This window comes from Labeo rohita, chromosome 5 (assembly GCF_022985175.1).
Source record: "Labeo rohita strain BAU-BD-2019 chromosome 5, IGBB_LRoh.1.0, whole genome shotgun sequence".
Taxonomy (NCBI): Eukaryota; Metazoa; Chordata; class Actinopteri; order Cypriniformes; family Cyprinidae; genus Labeo; species Labeo rohita.
In genome coordinates this window covers 20,560,759-20,573,662 of record NC_066873.1, presented here as the reverse complement: position 1 = coordinate 20,573,662, position 12,904 = coordinate 20,560,759, and the positions used below count along the sequence as shown (strand labels likewise).

Here is a 12,904-nt window from a genome sequence, read left to right as displayed (position 1 = left end):
TTCAATCTCACCTCGCATTTGGCAAAAACCCAGATCGTGAATGACAGTAAGTGAGTTTTGGCACAGCATAGGTTCATGCTCAATTACTCCAAAGTCATCCTGATCTGTTTTTCAATTTTATCTACAGTATGTTACAGAATTGGCTGGAGATACAATCCAGAGCATAGTTACCTGACGTGAACTGATAATGTGTAGATCTCAAAGATGAGCTTCTGGGTCTTGTGTTTGCATAGCATGACCTCAGCAGACTGTGGTAATCTCTAGCTTTTATGTGCACGTTTAAGCCTGTGTGTGTGTCTGAGTCCATGCAGGGTCATCTGGGCTCTGAGCTGGTTCAGGAAAGGTCGCTGTGTGGTGATCAGGATTGGTGTGCATGCAGTGATCCTATTCATTCCCTGCTGTCAGCAGCGCTGACCGCTGTCGTACAGAGAGTTCTGAAAACACACACACACACACAAACACTCAACTGACTAGACAAGGGTTACATAAGTGCACATAGTTAGAGTGACAAAGTCTTGTGGACTTTAGTCTCGGTCTTAGACCGCATGGCCACAGACTGCTCACTCACGTACATTGCGTGCAGAACTGGAAAAAACTGGTTGAAGTCTGCTGTTTATCAGTTCACCAGGAAACAAAGTTGTTTTTGCAAGGTGCTTGGTCTAGTTAATGGATTTACAAAGTTGCCAAGTTTAAAAAAAAAAACATTGAGTCCTGTTTGGATCAAACCTACAGAGATGCACAATAATTCTCGGCCAAATCTGTTTCCAGACTTTTTTATTGTTGCAAAAGACTTCCAATTAAAAGAATTACTCTTCTTTCGGACTTTCTATTCATCAAACATTTCTACAGCATTTAATAAACGTTATGAATGAATGTTTCTTGAGCACCAAATCATCATATTAGATTAATTTCTGAAAGATCATGATACTTAAGACTGGAATAATGGATGATAAAAATTTGGCTTTGTTGTAAATTACACACCAAACAAAAGTGCGTTTTTAATATAGTTTTGGTCAATATTAGGTTTTTATCTGCATATTTAATATTATTATAATATTAATTACTTGCTTTCATTTCAGAATGACTAATTATACATAGTTGTCAAAAGTTTACATACACTTATTTAGTACTGACCTGAATAAGATATTTCACATAAAAGACATTTACATATAGTCCACAAGAGAAAATAATAGTTGAATTTATAAAAATGACCCTGTTCAAAAGTTTACATACGCTTGATTCTTTATACTGTGTTGTTACCTGAATGATCCACAGCTGTTTTTTTGTTTGTTTGTTTAGTGATAGTTGTTTATGAGTCCCTTGTTTGTCCTGAACAGTTAAACTGCCTGCTGTTCTTCAGAAAAATCCTTCAGGTCCCACAAGTTGGTTTTTCAGAATTTTTGTGTATTTGAAATTTCTTCCAACAATAACTGTATTAGGCAGTTTAAGTGTTCAGGACAAACAAGGGACTCTTGAACAACTATCAGTAAAAAAAACAAAAAAAAAACAGCTGTGGATCATACAGGTAACAACACAGTATTAAGAATCAAGTGTATGTAAATCTCTTGTGGTCTATATGTAAATGTCTTTTATGTGAAATATGTTATTCAGATTAGTACTAAATGAAAATAATATGCATTTTGTATTGTATTTGCAGATTCTTCAAGGTGTTTTTAAACTTTTGACCTCAAATGTATTTCATTTTGTGTGTTATAATGTTGTGATGCCTAAATTCACTTAAGCATCATATCATTGATTTGACACTAATCTGTTGATTTTACTTTTAGTGTTTGTTTTTTTTAGACAAAAAACAAACAAACAGTTGATTTTTAGTATCAGCTTATCAATATTATCTAGAATTGTAATCGGTGCATCACTGTCCTAAAACTGTACATGTTGATCAGACAGCGTCTTCCTGTTTAAGCTGGTGGTTTTTTTAGCCAGAATTAGCTGTGAGTTAGAGTGAATCAGACTTCATGCCAGTTCTTAAAGGTCTGAACTGTGAGACTATGTAGACCTCATGAACGTGTGGTTATCATCTCTAATTATATTATCTGCATAGACTTGTTTGCTGGCATTTTGAACTTCTGTTTCTCATTCACTGAATTGTTACAACATGCACTGCACAGCACATGTGAGTGTGTGTGATATCCATTTCATTTTACACTCTGATTGTAAAGTTCGGTTGTATCTTAACTCAGAGTGTGTCCTTGTGGGCTCTGAATGGGTCGTGTGACCCTCTTTTTAGAGCTGCTTTGCTCTCTCAGTGCACAGCTGCATTGACCGCCTACACTCTGACCGAGGCAATGCATCATGGGAGTGCTTTTGTGATAAGAGCACATTTGAACACGCTCCACTGAACTTGTACTTAGTTGACCCCCACATTCTTTTTCTCTCTCTTTTTCTGTATTATTCATTGAGGCAGACAGATGTACTCTCCGTTTGTCTGAGCACAGACCACACAGTCCACCTGCCTGATAGGGTGACATCAGGTTGAGTGCCTGTCCTCCTTTTACTTCCTCTAACAGTTCTTCTCTCTCTCTGTCTCTATCATGTGTTGAGAGCTTTCCGTGGGTGTTCGGTTAGTTTTTGTAATATTATCCTGCATGTTTTCCTTGAACTGGCCAGATATAAGTACGGTTTCTCAAGAAAAAGTGCTTGCATTTTCACAGAACCTGTCTTAAGGTTGGACTGTTTCCAGCTGCACATATTTTATCTCATTTGATTTAAAATCAAATTGAATAATTCAATAATTAAATGTGAATTTAAACAAACTTACTACTGAAGAAAGTTACTACTGCTAACATAATATAGCATAGAAGTCTATTTCCATTAAATAAAGTTATAAGTTTAACTGATTCAAAAAAGTGACCACTTTGCTACTAAGAAATGTCTTGTAGCCTTTTAGTCACAAACTATTTAATTGTTGTTGGGGCAGCGCTGACAAGAAGTTTTTCTTTAAGTGTTCTTTATGTAATATTGACTTTTTAACTTATAATTTTGATGTTTGTCTCATAATTATGAGTTCAGCTTATAATTGACTTTTCAATTACTTTTTATTTGATCATTTCAGATTTTTAATTTCAACATTCTTTTACTTTTTATCTCATAATTGTGTTTTGATTATTAAAACAATTGTTCACCTAAAAATGAAAATTCTGTCACTAATTACTCACCTTCATGTCATTCCAAACCCGTAAGACCTTCATTCATATTTGGAACACAAACTAAGAAAATTTTAATGAAATCCGAGAGCTTTCTGTCCATGCATAGAGAGTAAGGACATCGCTAAAATAGTCCATGTGACATCAGTGGTTTAACCGTAATGTTATGAAGCTATGAGAATACTTTTTGTTCACAAAAACAAAAATGGAGTACTCTCATGAACACGTTGACTGATTTTGACTGAAATTGTTGAATAAAGTCATTATTTTCGTTTTCCTTGTGCACAAAAAGTATACTCGTAGCTCATTAATATTATAGTTGAACCACTGATGTCACATGGACAATTTTAATGATGTTTTTAATTATATCCTTACTACCTTTCTGGCCCTTGAATATGGTAATTACATTACTCACTATGCAGGAGCTGAACTATCCTTGTAATGTCTTAATTATGACTTTATTGTCGTATTTATTGTTTACCAAAGCATGATTTTTTTATGTTGCAAAAATGGACTTCCATAAAATGGCTATAAAACAACCAACATATATATATATATATATTAGGGCTGTCAGTCGATTCAAATTTTTAATCAGATAATTACATGATGTTTCAATTAATTAATCTAATTAATCACAAAATAAATTTGACTACAAAAGATTATTTAAAACTATTTTTGTGTTAAATGACAAAGTATCAAGAAGACATTACAAACTGTAGCTATAGAAATAAATATTTTGTTTGATTCAAAAGAGAATTTATTACACATAAACATTTAGGCTGCGACATAAACTATTGAGAAAATATTGAGATGTTTCTCAAATGATCTTTGATGTTCCATTCAAAGATCATTTGAGAAACATCTCAATATTTTTTGTTCCTATGATGAAACTCATTGTTAACCAAAACAGCTTTGTTTTGACATATGGATGAGTAAATGATGGCATAATTTTCATTCATGCATTCGATTCATTCAAATGTCTGATTCATTTAGGAATGAAGTAAATGGCTCTCTTTATCAATGGGCTTTTGAATCATTTGTTCAAACGATTTGTTTAAAACATGCATTCATTCAGAAACGGAACACCGCTGTGATGCTCGGAATCGCGCAACAGTTCTGCTATGGTTTCAAAGGTAATATGTTCTCTGCAAAATTGTGCAAAAACACAATTATTGTGTTTAAAATATAACACAATATCAACTTCTTATTTACTGAACTGTTGTATAAAATCACATTTAAGCTTGTGATAGATCAGGACAAAATCAGCACTCCATATTGCTCTTGCTGCCCGTGTGATATTGTGTGATAATTGATATATGTAAATATGATACAAAACACAAACAGGGGTATGTTTTGCACCAATATCTTGAATTTTAGGGCATAACCGCATTTATGGAGTTGTTGCCCTGCATCATATTTGTCAACAGTCAACTATATGAAATATAAGATGATGTACAGGTCTGGAGGCGGGGCCAGTGTGTTAACTGCATTAAAATATTTTAATTGCGTTATTTTTTTAATAACTAACTTATATAATACAGTATTATATTTGAATAATATGAAAATGCATATTTGTATTTAATTAGTAATTGATTTGGCAAGGATGCTAAACCTTGTATGATTTATAGGCTGCAGGAAGAGGACAAAAAGTTGGGTCGAGTGGGTGTTGGGGCTGATAGCAGGTCAAGACCCTCAGAGAGATGAGCTCTGTTAACACAATTACCAGACAACACTGCAAATGCACTCCCTGCCAAGAGCTTGTCATGAAAAAAAAAAACATATCCTTCTCTGGGAACATTTGGGGTTTCTATGTTTCTTCCAAGGCAGAAACGTTCAGCTGATGTGTTCGCTACCATTTTTCTTAATTTTTCTCTCCCTTCTTCGTTTCATCATAAAGCAGTGTTCTCTGTATTATATCTTGGAAGCCGCAGGGCTGTTTTGTGCCAAGTATTTGAGAGTGTAATTTAATTTTAGTAGGTGTTCTAAATTTGGCTGAAATAGGCTGTTTGGCTGCTTCTGGACGTCTAAATGAATGAAGAATGTAGCTTGAGCCTTCCAGCTTTCTGCACTACAGAGCTACTGACTGATAAAAGTGCGTATTAAACTCCACAAATCTCTGCAAATACAGCTGCGAACCTGAGCTCATTCCTTGTTTGTGCTGGAAGGGTTAACTGTCGTTCAGCAGTCAGTTTTTCCCAGCATGCACCGGGGCCTTGTAACGGAAAGGCGGCCAGGGCCCCATGTGACCAGACAAAACAAACGCTGCCAGTCCCACTCCCCCCCCACCCTCTCTGCTCACACACACACACACACACACCGCCTCCTCAGTAGGCTAAAGTTCATCTGCTGCATTCAGATGCCTGCAAGCAATTACACATCCACATGCGGTGAGTGAGTGAGTGAGCAAGAGAGAGAAGGGAGGGAGGGAAACCAGAGGTTACTATGGGGCATTTGACACTGTTGCTATAGCAAGGCTAACACTCTGCCTGAAAAAGGTCAGAGAAAGCATGCGTCTTTCTGTCCTTCTTTTTTATTTTATTCTCTCTTTCTGTGACATGTTGTCTTATTCTTGGTTCTGGAAGGTTAAAGGTCTAAGTGTGTGATTTCTGTTTCACTTGTAGCAAAAAATGTCCCAACTGGGTTGAATATAACAACATTGGCTCAAGTAATGGTGTGATCTGTTTGCAAAAACAATGGCAGATGAGGAGAGTGTTTTAAATGTAATTACTGTTACAATTCTGTTTGGTGACAGTAAGGATGCAGAAATTACTATTTTAAATTTCTTCCCTTGAAAAGACAGTGCAATAACATGTGCCTAGACACTCAGAATTGTTGATGACTTTGGAAAGAATGTTTTGAATGTTTTGCTTCTAAAATTGTTAAAGCAACAGTTCACCCTCAACTCTGTCACATTTACTAGTCCTCTTGCTGTATGAAAGCCGTATGACTGTTTTTTTCCTTTGGATGTTGAATGTCAAGTTTTGAAAAGTATCCTGGTTATTCCATAATAAAAAAAGTGAAAGGGGGCCAGGTTGTCAAGTAAAAAAAAATGCCGAAGAAACACCATAACTAGGGCCGTAAAACACAGACAGAATTGCAGAATCCAGTCATAAAAATTTAATTTACTGTATAAAGCAGAATGTCACGGAATTTGGATGATCATATTATGGATGAATAAATCAATAGTAGGTCAGTACAGTTAAATCAAAACACGATATGGACTAGTGTCTGTAAATATTAAGCGCCAAAAGCGCTATTTAAATATGAATCCTGCATGTTCTGCGTGTTTCTGTGTGAATGGGGGGGTCTATAAACCATTGAAAAAATCGTTGACACAGAGAGCAGACAGTTACCATGCTTAGGTAAGAAACAGCTTCACAGTTATTTCAACTACCCAGTGTTATTTCTGTCTTATAGTCATTCATATTATCGTAGAAATAGTGAGATTAAAGTTCTTAGTTCGGATATAAACATTGATGTCTATGGTGCCAATCAAAATAGGAAAAAGTCATATTTTAAATGTAATTGGCGCTTCATAAAATGTTTGTGTCGATTGCAATTTTTCGCTACTAGCTGGCAACAAGGGACTGTTAAAAAATGTATTTGTCATTGAATCATTCATTCAAGAGTTCAATTTAAAAATGCTGATCTATCAGTAATAAAACAAGTGAAGTATTTATAAATGAGTCATTGAATCATTCATTCAAACCACTTTTTCATAATTTTAATATAAAAAATTGGTGTATAAAATATATTTTACATCTGTTATATATTAAAATGTTTAATAATTCATTCAAATTAAACACTTTTAAATAGACTGCAGCAATTAATATTTTTTTATCACACATTATTTTCAGAATCGTGCAGCTCAAGATAATAATAAATAAAATAATAGTAAATAGATTTTTTTAGAAAATCAGTTATTAGAGATGCTTTTGATTATTGAAATGTAATGAAACCATTAAAATGGAATCCAGAAAATTAATGGAAAATACAGCAGTTGGTAAAAATAAAACATTTCATAGAGCTTTTAAAATTTAGTTTTTGTTAACATTTTAATAAATTGTCGGTGCCAATAGCCTTGCCAATAGTGTTGACATACAGTGCAACTGCGCTCACGTCGACCCAAGTTCGATTCCTGTCTCGAAGTCCTTTGCCAATCCTGCTCCCCTCTCTCCACCCAGTGCTTTCCTGTCATCACTCTACTGTCATATCCAAATAAAAAAGGCATTTAAAAAAAAAACATAATAATTAATAAATAATTGTAATAAATTGCTGTTGACGGCACCAATAGCCTCGTGGTTAGCACGGCGACATGTAGCGGCGTTGCGCTGTGGGCATTCCAAGTTCGAATCCTGGCTTGTGGACCTTTCCTGATCCCACCCCCTTCTCTCTCTCCCACTTAGCTTCCTGTCCATCTACACTGTTCTATCTAAATAAAGGCATAAAAATGCCAAAAATAAATCTTTAAAAAAAATAAATTGCTGTTAAATTGTGTACGTTTCTTGCTTTCAGTTAATTAAACAGAATTTTTGATTATTTTTTTAATTTAACCATTAAAAGCTGTCTAGAGTCTAGAAAAATTAAAATGGAAAACAAATGGAATTAAAAAATATTGAAACAGGATGAATTTTTTAATAGGGCCCTACCTAACAGTAACATAAAAACTACTCATACGACTTACAGCGGGTAAAATAAGTATTGAACACGTCACCATTTTTCTCAGTAAATATATTTCCAAAGTTGCAAATTTTCACCAGATGTTGTAACAACCCAAGTAATCCGTACATACAAAGAAAACAAAACAAATAAGTTCATAAATTAAGTTATGTGTAATAAAATGGAATGACACGGGGAAAAAGTATTGAACACATGAAGAAAGGGATGTGCAAAAAGGCATGGAAAGCCAAAACACCAGATGAAATCTATCACTAATTAGAAAGCAGCCATTCACTTGATCTGAATTCAATAGAAAATAAGAACTAAAGATCGGAGTTCATAGAAGAGGCCCTCAGAACCTTCAAGATTTAAAGACTCTGTGGAAGAATTGGCCAAAATCACACCGGAGCAATGTATGCGACTAGTTTCTCCATACAGGAGGCGTCTTGAAGCTGTCATTACGAACAAAGGCTTTTGTACAGAATATGAAATAAATTTCAGTAGTTCAATACTTTCCCCCCGTGTCATTCAATTTTCTTAATTTCTGAAATTATTGTTTTGTTTTATTTGTATGTATGGATTGCTCGGGTTGTTATTGACATCTGGTGAAAATTTCATGTCAACAGCACCTTTAGAAATATATTTACCGAGAAAAATGGTAATGTGTTCAATACTTATTTTACCCACTGTATGTGCATGAGTCTTTTTAGGTCATATTTGCAAATTGTTTAAAAATCAGACCAAACAGTGAGAGCCAAAGCAGTTCTGCATCATTGGGGATGATGTGATCATTTTTTGTTGTAAAAATAGTTTTTGCAGTCCATTCAGAGTGTCTGCTGAGGAGACAATGACCAGTTAGTAAAGACTGGTCTATTCACACAAATCAATTGTGACTTTAAATGATTTGGAAAGTGATACGATAGCAAAGTTTATGATATTTTGCTCTTCTGTAATTTTGGTGGTTGACATAACCAGTTCTCATTCACAAAAAGATATTCTTCCTAAAATTCACCTTTTGCATTTCAGAAAACAGAACGTTGTATGGGTTTGGACTGCATATGGGTTTACACTAAACTTTAAAATTATTTATATCTATCTAGTATAAAGAATAAAATATAAACCAAAATGAAAGCTTACTGTGTCCACAAAACTAAAAATTGAAAGTCTGCACATTTGTGAGGTTTGGGGTGAATAAATTGCCAGAAATGTAATGCTGAGATGTTTAAGACTATAAGAACAAACCCTAATGTTTGAGCAATATGAAAACAGCGCTGACCTGCAAGTTAATAATTATAATTCAGCTTCAGCTGTCGCAAAATGCACCATAAGACATGAATTCATGACAATATTTAGATCAAATCAACATTTTCTATCAGTTGTGTAAGATGAGCACATAGAAAGATGTCTTGGCAATCTTTTTTCTTAGTGTCTACTCTCATCTGTTATATCCTAACTGCTACTGCACCCGTAATTTCCTAGTCAGCCCCTTTTTTATAGCCAGCATATTACCTCGCACCCACCCCGCCTCTGATATGGTGTCCTCCAGAGCCGACCCCGTGACCCTGACCAGCATTTGATTTGTGTGCAGATCCATCACAAAAGAACAGAAACAACTGTCAAGCCCCATTGTGAGTAGAGGAGAGGAGAGAGGGAGGTGGCCTCAATTCAACTCACTCTGTTTCTCTCTATCTTTTTATCTGTCTCTGCCTCACTCTGACTTTCACTCCCCCTCTTCTCGTCTTACCCCGTGACCTTGAGCTGGGATTTTGCCGCCGGCTGTCTTTAACACATTCGGTGCCAAATGGTATGCGATGCCAGCCCAACCCTCTCAGCCAATCACAGTCCACCGTGCCCTGCCATATCCAATATCTGACCACTGAATCAGTGTAGATACAGAGTCCTCCAGCGGCTTTGTTTGCCCTCTTGCTAGTCAGAATCCATGTTTAACTTTTTTAGCTTCTTCTCTTACTTTCCTCTCACTCCTGACCCTGCACTCTGCTTACTCAACTGTCCCTTTATCTTTCTTTCTGCTCTTCTAATATTTGATGTTTGATAAAGGTGTCTAGGAGTAAAAAATAGCTAGAGAACAAAACAGCATGCACTTAACTGATTGTCCACAGTGGGTGGCGCTTCTTCTGACCCCAATACATTACACAGCAGCTATGTGGGGTGTTCAAGTGAAAGTTGTGTGTGTGAGAAAGAGAAAAAAAGAAAGAGAGAGAGATTGATGCATGGCCCTTGTTTTCCCTGAGCTGTAGTTACAGATGAATGAGAGGGAAAAGCCCGGGTGACCTTTGATCCCAGACTTCAGAGAGGACTGTGGGATGCATTCCAGCTGAGCGGTAGTGAGACTGTGGCAGTAAATCAGATAGAGAGACTCTCGCTCACCACTGTAGCCCTCGGGCCAAAACCTGCCCTTCCAGGACCTTACTGTTTTGTTGCAGCTGTGTGTGTGTTGGCACGTAAATACTTTTTGCACAGTACAAATCAGACTTACACATAGAACATGGACAGCGCAGTATATACACAACCTCTACCAACATTTGTCTTTAGTATTGTATATAATGCTACTTATTAGTTGTGCTTGTTAAGCCAAGAGTCACTATTACCATTGTTCATACTTATGGTGAGCAAACCTTTAACCCTTAGTATTAGTATTAAACTGTAGTTTGCCCTGCACCATTTGTGCAACAGACATGGATGATACTTCAAATGATGGGGCGTATTTAAAGGGTTAGTTCACCCAAGAATTGAAATTCTGTCATTAATTACTCACCCTCATGTCGTTCCAAATGCGTAAGACCTTTGTTCATCTGCAGAACACAAATTAAGATATTTTTGATGAAATCCAAGAACTTTCTGACCCTGCATAGACATAAAATAGTCCATATGACATCAGTGGTTCAATCATAAATTTATGAAGCTACAAGTCACATGGACTATTTTAACAATGTCCTTGCTACCTTTCTGGACCTTAAACATGGTAGTTGTTTTGCTGTCTGTGCGTGGTCAGAAAGCTTTCGGATTTCATCAAAAATACCTTAATTTTTGTTCCAAAGTTGAACAAAGGTCTTACAGGTTTGGAACGACATGAGGGCGAGTAATTAATGACAGAATTTTCATTTTTGGGTAAACTATCACTTTAAGATGATAAAATTGATGGACATTGATAGAGAGAGCCTGTTTCTCAGTAAAAAGGAAGTAATTGTGACTTTTTCCCAGTAAGACTTTATTTTTTGCAGTGTGACTTTATCTCACAGTTGCAAATGTAACTTTATTTTTCACTTCACTGCACAAATACTCTTTTATTTTACAGTAGAGACAGAAATGATGGCTGTATGTGCACATACAATTGTAGAAATCTAGTGTTTTGTTTTGTTTTTTTCTGTATAATAATGTTTGAAATCTCCATATAATGCTTTTATGTTTTTCCCTCCTCTCCTTTTGTTCATGCAGAGCACTTCCAGATGACCCAGCAATCCAGTGGAGCACTTCACTGATCTCCTCTCTGATCCTCAAAAGCATCCGAAACTATGGCATAAGTGTGGTAGGTAACTTCTAGAATGTTGATACCCATTCAGGACCACCTTATCCAGAAGACTGGAGTGTAGATCTCCCTCTAGAACAGTGGTTCTCACCTCCAGACCTCGGGCCCCACTGTTCTGCACATTTTGTATGTTTTTGAATCTGACACACTCAGTTCAGTTCATGGATCTTTCTCCTAATGAGCTGATGATCTGAATCAGGTGTGTTAAATGAGGGAGACATACAAAATGAGCAGAGCAGTGGGCCCCGAGACCCACTGCTCTAAAACACCTCAGAGCAATTCGACATGACAGTGGTACAGTTGTGAAGTTGAGATCAGTGAGAGGCCTAAATCTGTGAAAGCGCAGAGTGCACTAAAAAATTATTAAGAAACAGGAAACAAGCGTGTGCTTTTTCACAGAACGTTCCCTCCGGATAGCTAAAATGGTTGTTTTGGGTATTATTAATAAAAAAAAAAAGAGACACATGATAAGGGAACACAAGGTTGCAGAGACACTTTAGCACACGCCGAAAGATAAATATATAATAAATAAACATACAATAATCTGCAGGAGAGATGAGAAACTAGTGTCTCTGACAGAAACAGTATTATTTTTAGATAAGACTGTTACCTAAAAATAAGAATTACTCTCCAAATAATTGTTTTTATTTAAAGGAGAAGTTCACTTCCAGAAAAAAAAAAATTACAGATAATTTACTTACCGTTTCATCTAAGATATTCATGTCTTTTTTTCTTCAGTCGTAAAGAAATTGTGTTTTCTGAGGAAAATATTTCTCCAAATAGTGGAAATCTATCGTGCCCACGAGTTTTAACTTCCAAAATGCAGTTTAAATTTAGCTTCAAAGGGCTCTAAACGATCCCAGTCGAGAAAGAAGAGTCTTATCAAGCGAAATCTATCGGTTATTCAGTTTTTTGCTAAAAATATGCAATTTATATACTTTTTAACCTCAAATGCTTGTCATGTCTAGCTCTGCGTGTGCTTTGTGCATTCCGGGTCAAAAAAAAAAACAAGAACTCCCATCTCATTTTCTCATAGGACGATTTTGAAGTTGGAGGAGAAAATGACATGGGAGTTTTTGACATACCCTAACATTCATAACCCGCAATGCTCAAAGAAGCTGCATTTAAAGTGCATTTTGGAAGTTAGAAGTCCACTATATGAAGAAAAATCCTGAAATGTTTTCCTCAAAATACATAATTTCTTTACAACTGAAGAAAGAAAGACATGAACATCTTGGATGGCAAAGGGGTGAGTAAACTATCTGTATATTTTTGATTTGGAAGTAAACTTCTCCTTTAAGTATAAAACACTGACCCTGGATAAGATAGAGGTTTTAAATGGTCATGTGACAGTCAGATCGCAATAATAGGCCATTTAAGCCAGTGGTTCTCAACTCAGTAAACTTCCAGGAGGCGCACGATGACTTTAATTATTCAAAATGATTTTTTTTAATTGAATTTATTGAATTTTAATACAATTATAATTAATTATATTAATGTATAAAATAATCTAACTTCATTAAAATGCTAAGAA

General features: G+C 35.8%; 1 protein-coding gene across 2 annotated transcripts in view; it reads left to right on the top strand.

The window, feature by feature from the left end:
* Positions 1 to 12,904, top strand: part of pigl (phosphatidylinositol glycan anchor biosynthesis, class L) — a 31,683-nt gene that overhangs the window by 6,947 nt on the left and 11,832 nt on the right. For both annotated transcript variants that reach the window (XM_051109937.1, XM_051109935.1), the window contains exon 3: positions 11,280 to 11,370. In XM_051109937.1, coding sequence (XP_050965894.1) covers positions 11,280 to 11,370 — 91 coding nt within the window. The remainder of the gene's footprint in view (positions 1 to 11,279; positions 11,371 to 12,904) is intronic.